This window comes from Osmerus mordax, chromosome 28 (genome assembly GCF_038355195.1).
Source record: "Osmerus mordax isolate fOsmMor3 chromosome 28, fOsmMor3.pri, whole genome shotgun sequence".
Classification (NCBI taxonomy): Eukaryota; Metazoa; Chordata; class Actinopteri; order Osmeriformes; family Osmeridae; genus Osmerus; species Osmerus mordax.
The window spans coordinates 2,630,303-2,643,069 of NC_090077.1; the positions used below are offsets into that span (position 1 = coordinate 2,630,303).

The window sequence follows — 12,767 nt, forward strand, 5'->3', positions numbered from 1 at the left end:
TTTGTGTGGATGCTGAATACGTGTAAACGACCATTCTAACGCGTTTAAATATTAGATGTCCAATCTTGCTTTGATCCCATGGTATTAAGGTAGCGGATTAAATGTTACTGTATCTTTAAGAAGAGAGATCTCTACGAGCCCAGCTCACTATCCGAACCTTACCTTCCCTGTTAGTCGATGCAATAGAAGCGATACCAAGAGGCCCTGAAATACTTATCGGCGCTATCAAAGAATAAAGGTAAAATAGTGAATGCAGTTGCGTTGTCATGTGATAGTATTTACGTTTTTTGTTTTAATTACTCGGGCTCTAATAGTCGGATAGAGTTGAGGTTTTTTTCATTATAGTATGAATGTAAAATTAAACACCTTGCTTTCCATGGTAGAATTAGATTCGGAAAACTGTGAAATACATACACGAATACATAGTAATTAACTGCATTGGTCAACAATATAAATGTATTATTTTCCATTTTGTTTTAAATAATTAATGTAACAATTTAGTAAACCGACGCATTCAGTTTTTGTGCAAAAGCTTCATCATTTGACTGCAAACAGCGAAACAGACGCGAAGGTGTTTGGATAAATGGGTCAGGTCACTTTGTTGAAATATAAATTTATGATAGAAAATTCTAGCATTACGTAATTTTTATTCGAATCACTGAGGCATCATAAAGTCGCCATATGGCCACCGTGCGCAGTCATCTCGATCCTGCATCCAGGAGAGAGATTCGGCTTGTCCTACTGAGGAGGGGCGTATAGGAAGCAATTGGCACCGCAGCGAGAGGCGTTCAACCTGGACTTTACATGTTTGTTGCGCATTTTCTAGGCTTTTTTTGTATAAACTTAATAATATGACAGGCTGAACTGATTGTACTCAACGCATGATCATAACGTAGTTTCTTTATCAGTGTTTTAAATGATACCATAGTAACAAAATACCTGGTTGATATATCGAATATAATTACCGGAATTAAAAATAAATATACGGAAACAAACAGTTCATTTGCCAACATTCCAACAGGATCCCTCAAAGTGTCTACAGATGTGACGTTTCCATGTGTAGTGTAGGCTACCTCTTGTTCAAGCTGTCAACATCCCTCAAGCAGTTTTGAAAGCATTATATATATTTTCAATTCCTGTCCCAGGTCCATTCAACAGAGAGAGTATGGATTCAGTTTGAGAGTCTCAAACCCTTCCTGTCCAGTGGCTGTGTGTGAGAGTGTAACTCCGTAGCCATGGCAGCCTGTACACGTGGCTGTGCGCCCGCGGTGCGTCTCTGCCAGAAGCTGAACCGACTCAAGACGCTTGACGATGACATGATGTCGACCTCCTTGAAGCGCTGCCTCTCCACTGTGGACCTGGCCATGCTGGGGGTTGGGGGCATGGTGGGCTCTGGACTGTACGTCCTGACGGGCACAGTGGCCAAGGATACGGCCGGCCCCGCTGTGGTCCTCTCCTTCCTCATCGCGGGGTTTGCCTCCCTATTGGCTGCCTTCTGCTATGCGGAGTTCGGAGCCCGCGTCCCTAAAACGGGCTCGGCCTACATGTTCACCTATGTCTCTGTGGGAGAGATTTGGGCCTTTCTCATTGGCTGGAACGTGATCCTGGAGTATATGATTGGTGGCGCCGCAGTAGCCCGGGCGTGGAGCGGATACCTGGACTCGATGTTCAATCACACCATCCAGAACTTCACAGAAACACACATCTTGAGGTGGGAAGTGCCCTTCCTCGCACACTACCCTGACCTGCTGGCCGCGGGGATCCTGGTGATAGCCACCTTCTTCATATCCTTCGGAGTACAAGTTTCCTCATGGCTCAACCACATCTTCTCCACTGTCAGTATGGTGGTGATAGTCTTCATCCTCGTGTTTGGCTTTATGCTGGCTGAACCGGCCAACTGGAGCCTGAAAGAGGGAGGCTTCGCCCCGTTTGGCGTGTCTGGGGTGATGGCAGGCACCGCCACTTGTTTCTATGCGTTTGTGGGCTTCGACGTGATCGCGGCCTCCAGTGAGGAAGCCAGGAATCCCCAGAAGGCCATTCCCATAGCAACAGCCATTTCCTTAGGCATGGCAGCCACAGCCTACATCCTGGTTTCCACCGTGCTCACGCTTATGGTGCCCTGGCACACCCTCGACCCCAACTCTGCCCTCTCCGACGCCTTTTTCCGCCGTGGGTACGCCTGGGCCGGTTACATTGTGGCAATTGGTTCCATATGTGGTGAGTGTCAGGCATCCTTTTTTTTGCATGAGGATTAGAAATACAACAGAAATGTTATGTTTTCAAAACTCAAACATAGAAGTTTGTTAAAGTCATGCCTTAGCACTTCCATATATAGGCATGCATATTGATTTTGTGTGAGTTACTTGTCAATAAGATCAAACTTTCCTGTGATAATCACAAAACCCTCTATTTCCCTCCTCAGCCATGAACACAGTTCTGCTCAGCAACCTCTTCTCCCTCCCCAGGATCGTGTATGCCATGGCGGAGGATGGCCTCTTCTTCTCCTTCTTCTCCAGGGTCAACCCTCTAACCAAAGTCCCTGTCAACGCAATCCTAGTGTCCGGTATCCTAATGGCCACTATGGCTCTGATCTTTGACCTGGAAGCCCTGGTTCAGTTCCTGTCCATCGGAACTCTATTGGCTTACACTTTTGTCGCAGCCAGTATTATTGTGCTACGCTTCCAGCCAGAGAAAACTAGCTCCAAGTCCAACTCCTCCACCTCCCCCAACCCCAACTCAGAGCCCTCCCCCGCTGCCTCGGAGTCCCAGAACATCGCACCGGACAGCGGGGAGCTTAAGGAGTACGAGTCCTTCTCCGACAAGCTCCAGCTGGTGGAGATGCAGAAGACCCACGAGCGGCGTGGGCCGGGCCAGCTGAAGGGCCGATGGGAGCCCTACCTGGGCAGGGTGCTGGGGGACTATGAGCCAGGGGAGGTGGTGGCCTTCTCAGTGCTGGGTCTGATGGTGAGCTCATTGTCCCTCTCATCTGTGGTCGTATTTGGGAACAACCAGCTGAACCTACCAGTCTGGGTGTTTGTCTTGCTTCTGGTCATGTTCTCCTCCGCGTACCTTCTCAGCCTTGCCCTCATATGGGCCCACGAACCTCAATCTAACACCAAAACTTTCCAGGTGAGCTGTTCATTTACTATGGAAGACATGTCTGAAAAACCAGTCAGTCCACAATGATAAATATCAGTCTTCAAGCTTGAGTACCTATCATCTACTATCAATAACCTTTGTTTGAGTTTGTCATGTGCATAAGATAACAACAACCATTCACGGAAGCAAGGATCGTAAAAGTCAAACTGGGTTATTAGTTACATGATGCAGCCCTGAAGAAGAGAAAAACACCCACAGTGTGTTCTTCCTATTGCAAGTGGATATCCCAGGCAGTCCTGATCCTTCCGATCTCTTTATCAGTGTCCTTCACAGCCCGAGAGAGTCTTCCCTCGGATACAGTTGTCCGCCTGAACACCCAGTAGGCAGACAGCCACGTTAACAACCTGCTCTGAGTCACAGCAGACAGTCACTCTCGTGCTTGGTCATCCCCAAACACTAAACGAAAGCTGTTGCGGTGACTCACATCAGGAAGGCAGAAGTTACTGTTTGCTCAAGCAGGACCTGTTCCCCCCACCTGGCAACAGCTTAGAGTAGTATTACATCTTGTCATACAGCCAATCCGTTTAACTGCGACAGATCGTAGATGTTAACTGGTGGAGGGTTGTAATTGGCTACTTGTTTCAGTTCAGGATTAGTCATCGCCGTCCTCTTTCTAGGTTCCCCTGGTCCCGTTCGTCCCTGGTGCCAGCATCCTCGTGAATATTTTCCTGATGTTGAAGCTCAGCCCACACACCTGGATTCGCTTCGTGGTTTGGCTGGCTGCAGGTGAGATGGCTGCCAAGATGGCTGCCAACAGCCGCCTTTTCAGATCCAATTGTACAGCATCACTCAACACATGACTCGCAAACCACATTATGCAGTCATTCAAAAAGGACGTTGGCCTTGTGGCTCTTGTACTTAATGGCCTTCCCGGTTAAACAAACAGCAGCGATAGGCAGTGGTTTTCATGTAGTTGAACAACCAACCATAAATGACAGAGTACCGCAAACACAGATCTTGTATGAAAGGTTGTCTGATATTTGTAAGTAGAGTGATTGAATGGTTGAGTAGTGTACAGTAGAGTAGAGTGAATCGTTGTCTGATATTTAGTCTGTCGTGACACGGCATCATGGCTGAAAAAAAAGATGATAGGAATCTAAAGCTTAAAGGAAATTGTTAGCCGACACCTTATTTAACAGACCTTGCAGCCACGATGACAGTGCGTTAATTGGCTGAAGAGTTCTTTGTCAGCAAAGAGGATCAGCTTGGAAACATGATAAGCTCTGTGAGCTCAGCTCACGCATGGACCAGTAAACCCTTTAAACACACCTGTCTTCCTGCAGAGTTAACTGGAATGATGACCCGACAGGGGCTGGACTCAGCACATCAGTTTAAGACAGTAACAAAAGACATGTTCAATTCATTAATGGCTAATTAATTTGGATTCTGAAACAAAACATGCAGTATAATATAGTAAGGCATTCAAGCTTTTATCCTAAATGACACGGGGGGGGGACGGGGGGGGACGACTTCCTGTTCTTCTGCGGTCACATTCTCTACCACTGATCTATACCGACCCCCTTATATACACCCCTATACATAAGAGGTTTTTCTATGTGTGAGTGTTGTTTGCAGGCATAAGCCATCCGTTTACCAACATACTCACCATATATCCATTTATCCATTGCCCCAACCCAGGTCTGTTGGTGTACTTTGGCTATGGGATCTGGCACAGCAAGGAGGGGTTGAGGGAACTGCAGCCCAAAGATATGGCGGCCAGGTACGTGGTCCTGCCCAGCGGCAGCTTGGTAGAGACAGTGCAGTCTGTCCAGCCAGAGGGACAAGCAGACGGCCAACGCCCCGCCTCGTCCCCGGGCTCCTCCGCCGACGACCAGCACTCCAAGAGATGATTATGGGGACATTATGGGGGCCGGTGGTCTGCTCCGGGAATCCCACTCCTGCACAGAAACGTGTATACAGTCTGTTACTGTTTTCACAGCTCATTTCCTGCTCAAACCATGTGACTGGCCTGATTTCATGTGTACTACCCCCCAAGGCTCTGTGTCTTTGCGTCATTAGACATATCACAGGATGGATCTCTCTCTTTAGCTCTTTCTCCCTCGCTCATATTTTAAAATCTTTGATAATGGGAACATAGTGAGCATTATTGCTGTCCAGCACTACACAGCACAGTGCAAGTGGGAACCAAAGTTACGTTGCCCAGTCCTACAAAATCAACCTTTACTCATCCTACATACAGTAGGTCCTTGTTTGAACTTACCTCACATCTTTGTTTATTATTGTGGCATGAAGTCCATAGAGTTGGTCATGTACATATGTGTTTTTTTCTTTTTTGACGCATGTTTCTGTCTAATTCTAAGCTCTGGTACATCTGATTCTGATACATCGCTCATCCATGCACAAACATGTTAGCAGAACCTTCTGTCTCAGTTTCTTCCTGTATTCTCACACACTCACACCCGCCCTCCCTCCTAAAGCATTTTTCATGCCCGGGGAGAGACGAGGCTCCGCCGGAGGGTCATGTGGATCCTCTTACACCCCCTCAGACCCCTTCTGTCTCCAGCTTGTTCCCACCATGGAACTTCAGTACTTAGTTCCCAAAGTCTCTGATGGCTGCTCACCTGAAAAACACATGTATCCAAATTTGTTTGTGCTTTGTTTGTTTCTTATTATTTATTTTACTTATTGAAATACTTATGTAACTTTTTTTGCCCTATAAATGTCAATGCTGTTCACAGAGGTTTGCCTTGGATAAACAAACACAGCAGTGTTTATCAGAATAAGGGGTGAACGCACCTTTAAGTTTTGACCTAACTGGATTCGTTGACCCCAATCCCATGACCTGACTTCTCTTATGACCCTGTTCTCTTTGGAGTTTTGTTATTGTGTGAACAAAGAACAGAACCCCCTTCCCTGCCGCTCTGCTAGTATATGGGATTAGATGGATTATATAACCTTTCTTGAGTAAAAAGCACATGGATTGTTTGAGATTATTGTATTCTCCGTTCTATAGATATTTGGCAGAACGTCTAGAAATAGTTTGCTGCATTTTTTAAAGCCAGCACAAATATACTGCACATATTTTAACAGGGTGTTGTTGGTAGCCGTGGTTACATATCGTATAGACAAACAGGGATTAGTTGTTTTGTCAGACTATGCTTGCAATGGGATGTGCAGTAATCCCAGATTTGCTGCAGTCCCTGCAGCTGCCTCACAGTTTGACCTAGATAACACACAGGCACATTGAAGAACACCACTATCACTCACAGTGCTGGACTATACTGTTCCAGAGAGCACTATCAACCTCTGTTCCTCGCCTCTCTCGGTGCTGACACATCAGAAGGCATCCTAAATAATCCCTGTATGATGTCATTACATTCCCAAGAACGATGTTTTACAACAGGCAAAGTACAGTACTTTTCCTGTTTGGTCACTGTAGGGGATTGCAGTACAGTATAGTTGTTATGACAGTGCTCTTATAACACTGCCTTGATGTAATCAGCCTATATATATATATATATATATATATATATATATATATATCACAATTCAGAGAATTTATCAATCTCGGGATCTGAGTTTGGGAACAGTACATAATCGTGAAGAATAAGCATGAGCCTTTACCTGCCAACGTCAACACCAACTTTCTGTAGCTCACTTCAGTGTTGTACCTCCAAAAGCCTAATTATTTAATCTTAGATCATATTTATTTGTCATTATGTGTTCATTTGTGTTGGCACTGTGTCTATATATAACAGTAACCAATGGCCTTAAAGATGTTTTAATCAATAATGAATGATTCCCAAAGCTTAATCTAAATGATTTGACTTTTATTGTAGAAAAATAAAAATAATTTTCATATTCACTTGCAAGATATCACAGTAAACAGTGACCGATTGAAACATTCAGATACAAAATCTTTTAAATAACGGAATGTAGGTGGGTTCTTTGATGTTATTAGCACCAAAAAAGATTCTGTGGAATTTTTGTACAACTTTGCACACTGTTTAAAAGCTGTTTACTACATGCCCTTGTTGTTGGGTGTCCAACATTTGTCTTTTTTTCAGCAGTGTTGTTGACACCGGTGCTTGAAGCAAGCTATACATTTTTTCACCTCATTTCAGTCTGAATTACTGTATCTGTAATGTGTGCCTGTAAGCACAGTGAGCTAGGTTTTCTTACCTTTGAGTAGTGTATCATTAAAGCACATGTCTTTTCATTGTAAAAGGCCCAAGAGGCACTTGTGTTATTTAGTGAAAAATAAATGTTTTGAAGCAGTTATCTGACTATTTAATTATGGGACTTTATGAACAAGCTTATACTGCATTTGATATCTGCAGTACTTCATGTTATCCATTTCCACACCACCTCAACACTGAATCATTTTGTCAAGCCTAAATCAAGCATGCAATTCACAAAGCATTACTGAGGAATTTGACTGTGAAAATTACATGCTTGACCAGTGACACAGCTGGGATATAATGAGCTCAAATGAGAGATTAACACTCAGGTCTACAGAGATGATACGTTCACTTATCTTATTACTCCCTTGGCCCCTAAAGGAGGGATTTGGATGTTAGTTTTAGTGAATATGCCATTTAAAAGTTAATTACCGTGTGTATCAGCTTTGCCTCCCTGAAATCCTGAGTGGGACTTAATTGATGAAGAGTCATCAAGTATTATACCCTTTATGACTGTAAATGAACGGTGTCTATGATATATTTTACATTCCGCCCGAATAAGTTCCACGGGCACACTAATAGTACATTTTAAAGTACATAAAAAAAACACAGTGAACAATTTAATTGAACAAAGTGCATCCTGTTTGCATACTCATTCATGGGAAGAGTTTGGACCAGCATTGGAGGCAGTCGACGCAACGACTGCACTTATCACCTTGAACGTTGCCATGGGAACCCCCCTCCCTCTTCAGAGTGCTCTGTAAAGGATTGGACGTCCGTGGTTGTGGCATTGTCTGTGTGCAGCATTCAAGCCGGTAGACGACCAAACTGGCTCAGTTAGGAATAAGATAAACATGCTTAACTGCCACTATGATTTCCATATTGTAGAGAATGGTTCAGCTTTACCAGTTCTATGCTTTGCACAGTACATGTATGATCCCTTTTAAAATAAACAAACCCTCTTAGTAATCACCATCAATGATGAACATATGCTGTGCCCAATGTATTATTCATGAGTTTTAATTATTGATGTGTTTTAATGATTCTGTTTGCCATGGCTCATGGTAAGGACTAAGTACTCACTTAATGTTTCAAGATCCTCTGTCTTCCACACTAGGTATAGAACATTATATTACAGATAAAGCTTGCTTATCCACACAGGGAAATGTATTTTAATAACCTCACATGGTCAGCCCAGTGTGTTGTGCCTTCTCTTCACGAGATTCTTCATGAGATTGACTCTCCTTTGGCATCCCCCTGTGGACCAGATTGAAATGGCGACTCATGTGGTTTCATACAGTGGCCCTGAAGAGCAAAACACACCCCGAATATGAGTGCATCCCCCAAATGAAAACACAAGTCAAATAGGATGACTTGCTCACCTCCCCCAATACAAAGACACGCTCCCCCAAATGGAAAACGACATTACATTAACTCAAAAGTACATTACATTAACTCAAACCGGAGTAACTAACAGGGAATAAGAAATGATGGACAGAAGAACGAAATGCAATAGCCTTACACGTGCACCAGGACAGTTGTTTGGCTATCAAAGCATGCAGCAAGTACTGGACAGAGTACCAACCCTTTCCGTTTTGAATTAATGTAATGTTGTTTCCCATTTGGGGGAGCGTGTCTTTGTATTGGGGGGAGGTGAGCAAGTCATCCTATTTGGGGGGAGTTGACTTGTATTTGGGGGGAGTGTTCATTTGGGGGATGTACTCATATTAGGGGGTGTGGTGGTTTGCACTTCAGGGCCACCGTAGTTTCAGCATACTGTAATACACACCCAAAGTGAAGGGCAGTAAATCCAGCCCTTCGTCATATTTTTATTTGACCGTCCAAATCTTGATTCACTTCCTCTTTGCGTGCATGGCGTTGGCGCGAGCTTGGGAGGCTTGTCGTATTTTGGAGTAAGTCTTGGCAGCACTGGTGTCTGGAGAGAGTATGAGCGTCTGGGGGCGTAGCTGAGCTGTGGAGGAGGGCGAGGCAGAGGGCGAGGCGGAGGGCGAGGCAGAGGAGGCTGCCGTGGATGCGTGGTCCCAAGGCGCCACCTCTGCTGGGGGCTCACTGGCCCCGTTCCCGGACAGGCCATGCCTCCACTGCCCAGTACTAGTGGTCTGCCTGGGGTGGAGAGAATGGAAACACAGGAAGTGTTTACATCTTGTACTTATCGCTAAATGTACCCACTTGGGGATTCATAAAGGGTTATCTTATCATACTAGATGCACACACAGGAGAGTTGATTACATTTTACTGTTAACAACATATGCTTCTTTTGTGCTACAGACTTACAACGGACTGGGCTGTACATGTGGCGTGGGAACCTGCCGGCTCACCACAGGTGTGTGAGGCAGAGCTGAGCTCTCTGCCTGCTGAGGAGATGCTCTCTGTAAGTAGGAGAGGAAGTTTTCGTAATTTATAAATTATACTGTCCTTCTATACTGTCCTTCGTATTGTCCGTAGTCATTTCTAGTATGATTGTCAAGGTTTTCTCGATATGTTTCCTTAGTATAGAGTGTAAGAGCATTGTCGTTTCATAACTTCACAGTACATCTTCACACACCTCCGGGGCGCCGTGTTGGGATCTTGGCCGCAGCTTCATCAGGGTGCTGTGTAGAGTGGTGTTCTCCCTCTCCAGAACCCTGATCCGGACACTGTTAGCGTGCAGCTGCTGTTCCATGTCCCTCAGCACGTCCCCTGTGCCTGCGGAACAGACAAACAAATAAATGATGGAACTGTTTACAGTGTAAACACAGTCATACCTGTTGGCTAGACAAACAGTATTGTAATGAAGAAGGCTTCTGAACTGTTACAGTGGAAAACGTGGATGCATTTAGGCAGTTGACCTAACATGTGACATGTGAATGTCACACCGGGTGACCTGGTAAAAGCTAGAAGGACGTACTCTGTGGTGGTCCCTGAGGAACGGGGCTGAGCTCTGGGAAAGCCACCAGCAGCCTTTCCCTCTGGGACAACTCCTTCACCTCCAGCCTGAGCTTAGTCACGCTGCCTGTCAGATCGCCTACGTAAGCCTCCAGTTTTTGTTTCTGCTCCTGCAGTTCCGAACACAAGGCCTGGGGGAGAGAAGCCAGGAAAGTCAGCTGGGAATTTCTCACCATAGGTTCATTGAACGGTTAAAAACAATTCTGTGGGCGTAATATAATTCAGTATTGCCTGTTGTTGGATGAGCTGGGCCTGCACTTCTGTCCTCTCTTCTGAAATATGTTCTAGTTTCTCCTGAAGGTCAGTCTGTCTGTCTTCTCCCTCGCCCAGCTGGTTCTGCAGCTCCTCACACTCCTGGTCAAGAGCATCCACCCGCTCCAACAGAGAGCCCTGCTTGGCCTGCATTGACTGGACACAATACAGCACAGACAAAACTCTTGTGGTTCTACGGTTTTAGATGCTCACATTAAACGTCTGGTATTCAAACCGTGTGCGTTTAAGACCCGTTTCGTTATTAAATGATCTCAATGACCTTCGATTACAGAGTTACACTAATAATCCTACGAGTTCTACAGACCTCCTGTTGTCGACAGGCACTTTGGTACTTGGCACTCTCTTTGTCAAGTAACAGCTGAGTACTGGACAGTTGAGACTCTAACATATGCATCTTCTCCTCCAGTTCATGCCTCGTGTCCTCCTCCTTCCGCGAGGTCGTCACCTCTTCATGCAGCTTATTTCTCTCTGACTCTACCAAAGACGGATACGATTGATGATCATTCACCACGAATGTGAATGGTTTTGTGTACGTTTCTCAACACATGGAAGTGGGAGTTTTCTCTGCTCCTGAGTCATGCCTACCAAGTATACGTAATCTTTCCTGTAATAAACTGATATCTTCTTTTAATTTGGAGTTGTCGTCCTCCAAGGAGACTGTGCCTGTGAAGGAAGAATATATTGTGATATATTCTCATGGGGCTATAGCAGTGTGAGGTATCACAAATGAATCTATGTAACAGTATAGACAGAAGGAACTGGCCACTGAACCTCTCCTTAGCTGTTCCTGTTCTTCCTGTAGTTGTCTCTCAGTCTCCACCCAGGAAGTCTGAGCCTCCATCAGTTGTTGCTGCTGCTGCTGTGTGCTGGCTGAATGGTTCTCCCTTTCCTGTTGCAGTTCCTCCTGTGCTCTTTGCAGCTGAGCCTTGAACCTCTCCCGTTCCCCTTCAGCTGCCTGAAGCCCCTCTCTTAGCGGCTGCACCGTGGCCCGGACCTCCTGTAGGTGTTTCCCCAGCCGGCCCATGTCTCTACGCTGCTCTGTGGACCACTGGGCCAGGTCGCCCGCTGTCAGACGGCCCTGGGTCGAGGTGTCGTCCACAGCCCCTAGGAGGCGCTGCAGGGAGGAGGGCAGGCCCTCGGTCCTACACAGCTCCACAAGAGCATCACCGGTCTCCCTCAGGCTGGACTGGACATGGGCACAGGCATCACAGGGAACTAGAGAGGACTTGACTGTCTGGCAACTCACACTGTGAGTGTCTGAGGATACTGGAGTTGTGTTGTGAGAGAGGGCAGCTCTGCTGGCTGCACTGGAGGACTGACCACTGACTTGATTCGGTGCCATGCCAACACAGTGCACGCTCTCGGTTTTCCCAGAAGATGGAGATCCTACTCTGAGGTCCCCACAGCTTGTAACAGAGGGTGCAGAGAGATTTATTTCTTCATGTTTTGTAGGTTTAGACACTTTTTGACTGTTTTTGGTCATGCCCTAAGAGATGGATAAAGATCCTGTTAATGTTACTTAACTGGTTAAGACAACAGGTATCTAGTTTAGTATCGGGTTCAGAGAGAGCCCAACTGTAAAACAAAGCACCTGTTGATTGACAAGCTGTATCAAGTTGTTCCAGTAATATCTGACAACAAGACCAATTGACACACATGGGCTCGTTTGCTGAAGGTGTTCTTTCCTCTGTCCAATCCTCATCTGTTCAGCATGAGCATTAAAACTCTGCAGAAGGAGCAACAGCCTAGAGGGAAGATGATGATTTATAGTCAACAGATTTATTGAACTGTACTGTAACTTTTGGCCAAGTGGATGTCAGCTAATAAAATGATAGACTGTACGTTAGCATAATGAGTCAGCTCATATAATTATTGGTAAGTACTGTACTACCTGTCAATCACCAGCTCCAGCAAAACAATGTGAGCGTGCTGATTAAATTCGTCCTCGCCATCAACAAAGTCATATTGATCAAGTAGTGACACCAGGTCCAGATTACATGACAGTTTGTCAGGGAACTTCCATGAAGGAAAGCGGACAGGTCCTGTTCGGGAAAAGACATCGAGAACAGTGCCTTGAAGGTCTATTAGATCTTTCCGTAGACTTTCCACACAATCTTGACGCCCTAACAGATGAGCCATTTTGAGAAGTTTCGAAGTAACTAGCCTATTATGTCTCGGTGTTTGTTCATAGCTAGAGAAAGGGTAAATAGCTAGTTAATTGCTGCCTGAATAGGTCATTGTTGACGC

The 12,767-nt window shown here is 45.5% G+C and overlaps 3 protein-coding genes across 4 annotated transcripts; 1 reads left to right on the forward strand and 2 right to left on the reverse strand.

Annotated features, from left to right (window-relative positions):
* The first annotated feature begins 175 nt into the window (after positions 1 to 175).
* On the forward strand, positions 176 to 7,399 carry slc7a4 (solute carrier family 7 member 4). Of its 2 annotated transcripts, XM_067231317.1 has the most exons (5): positions 178 to 238; positions 1,146 to 2,217; positions 2,423 to 3,129; positions 3,777 to 3,885; positions 4,798 to 7,399. In XM_067231317.1, exons 2-5 carry the CDS (start codon positions 1,236 to 1,238, stop codon positions 5,007 to 5,009), a joined length of 2,010 nt encoding a protein of 669 aa, XP_067087418.1. In that variant the 5' UTR covers positions 178 to 238; positions 1,146 to 1,235; the 3' UTR covers positions 5,010 to 7,399. The 2 variants fall into 2 exon arrangements, with proteins under 2 accessions (XP_067087419.1, XP_067087418.1); XM_067231318.1 differs by lacking the exon at positions 3,777 to 3,885 and having other exon boundaries at positions 176 to 238; positions 4,798 to 4,997.
* A 1,755-nt stretch (positions 7,400 to 9,154) lies between these two features.
* On the reverse strand, positions 9,155 to 11,862 carry LOC136937824 (coiled-coil domain-containing protein 157-like). Its single transcript, XM_067230941.1, has 7 exons — positions 11,848 to 11,862; positions 11,292 to 11,706; positions 10,825 to 10,994; positions 10,479 to 10,655; positions 10,210 to 10,378; positions 9,851 to 10,007; positions 9,155 to 9,425 (listed from the first exon to the last, which is right to left on the reverse strand). The coding sequence occupies exons 1-7, from the start codon at positions 11,860 to 11,862 to the stop codon at positions 9,155 to 9,157; spliced, it is 1,374 nt and encodes a 457-aa protein (XP_067087042.1).
* Positions 11,863 to 12,407: 545 nt separating this feature from the next.
* Positions 12,408 to 12,659, reverse strand: LOC136938266 (coiled-coil domain-containing protein 157-like). The gene has a single exon (XM_067231570.1). The coding sequence runs from the start codon at positions 12,657 to 12,659 to the stop codon at positions 12,408 to 12,410; it is 252 nt and encodes an 83-aa protein (XP_067087671.1).
* Positions 12,660 to 12,767: the final 108 nt, after the last annotated feature.

Coding starts and splice junctions, on each gene's coding strand:
- slc7a4 (XM_067231317.1), top strand. CDS start 1,236: ATGGCAGCCTGTACACGTGGCTGTGCGCCCGCGGTGCGTCTCTGCCAG. Junction 3,130..3,776: donor CTAACACCAAAACTTTCCAG/GTGAGCTGTTCA, acceptor TCCTCTTTCTAG/GTTCCCCTGGTCCCGTTCGT. Junction 3,886..4,797: donor CGTGGTTTGGCTGGCTGCAG/GTGAGATGGCTG, acceptor GCCCCAACCCAG/GTCTGTTGGTGTACTTTGGC.
- LOC136937824 (XM_067230941.1), bottom strand. Junction 10,656..10,824: donor GTGCCTGTCGACAACAGGAG/GTCTGTAGAACT, acceptor TATTGTGTCCAG/TCAATGCAGGCCAAGCAGGG. Junction 10,379..10,478: donor CCCAGCTCATCCAACAACAG/GCAATACTGAAT, acceptor TCTCTCCCCCAG/GCCTTGTGTTCGGAACTGCA.
- LOC136938266 (XM_067231570.1), bottom strand. CDS start 12,659: ATGGCTCATCTGTTAGGGCGTCAAGATTGTGTGGAAAGTCTACGGAAA.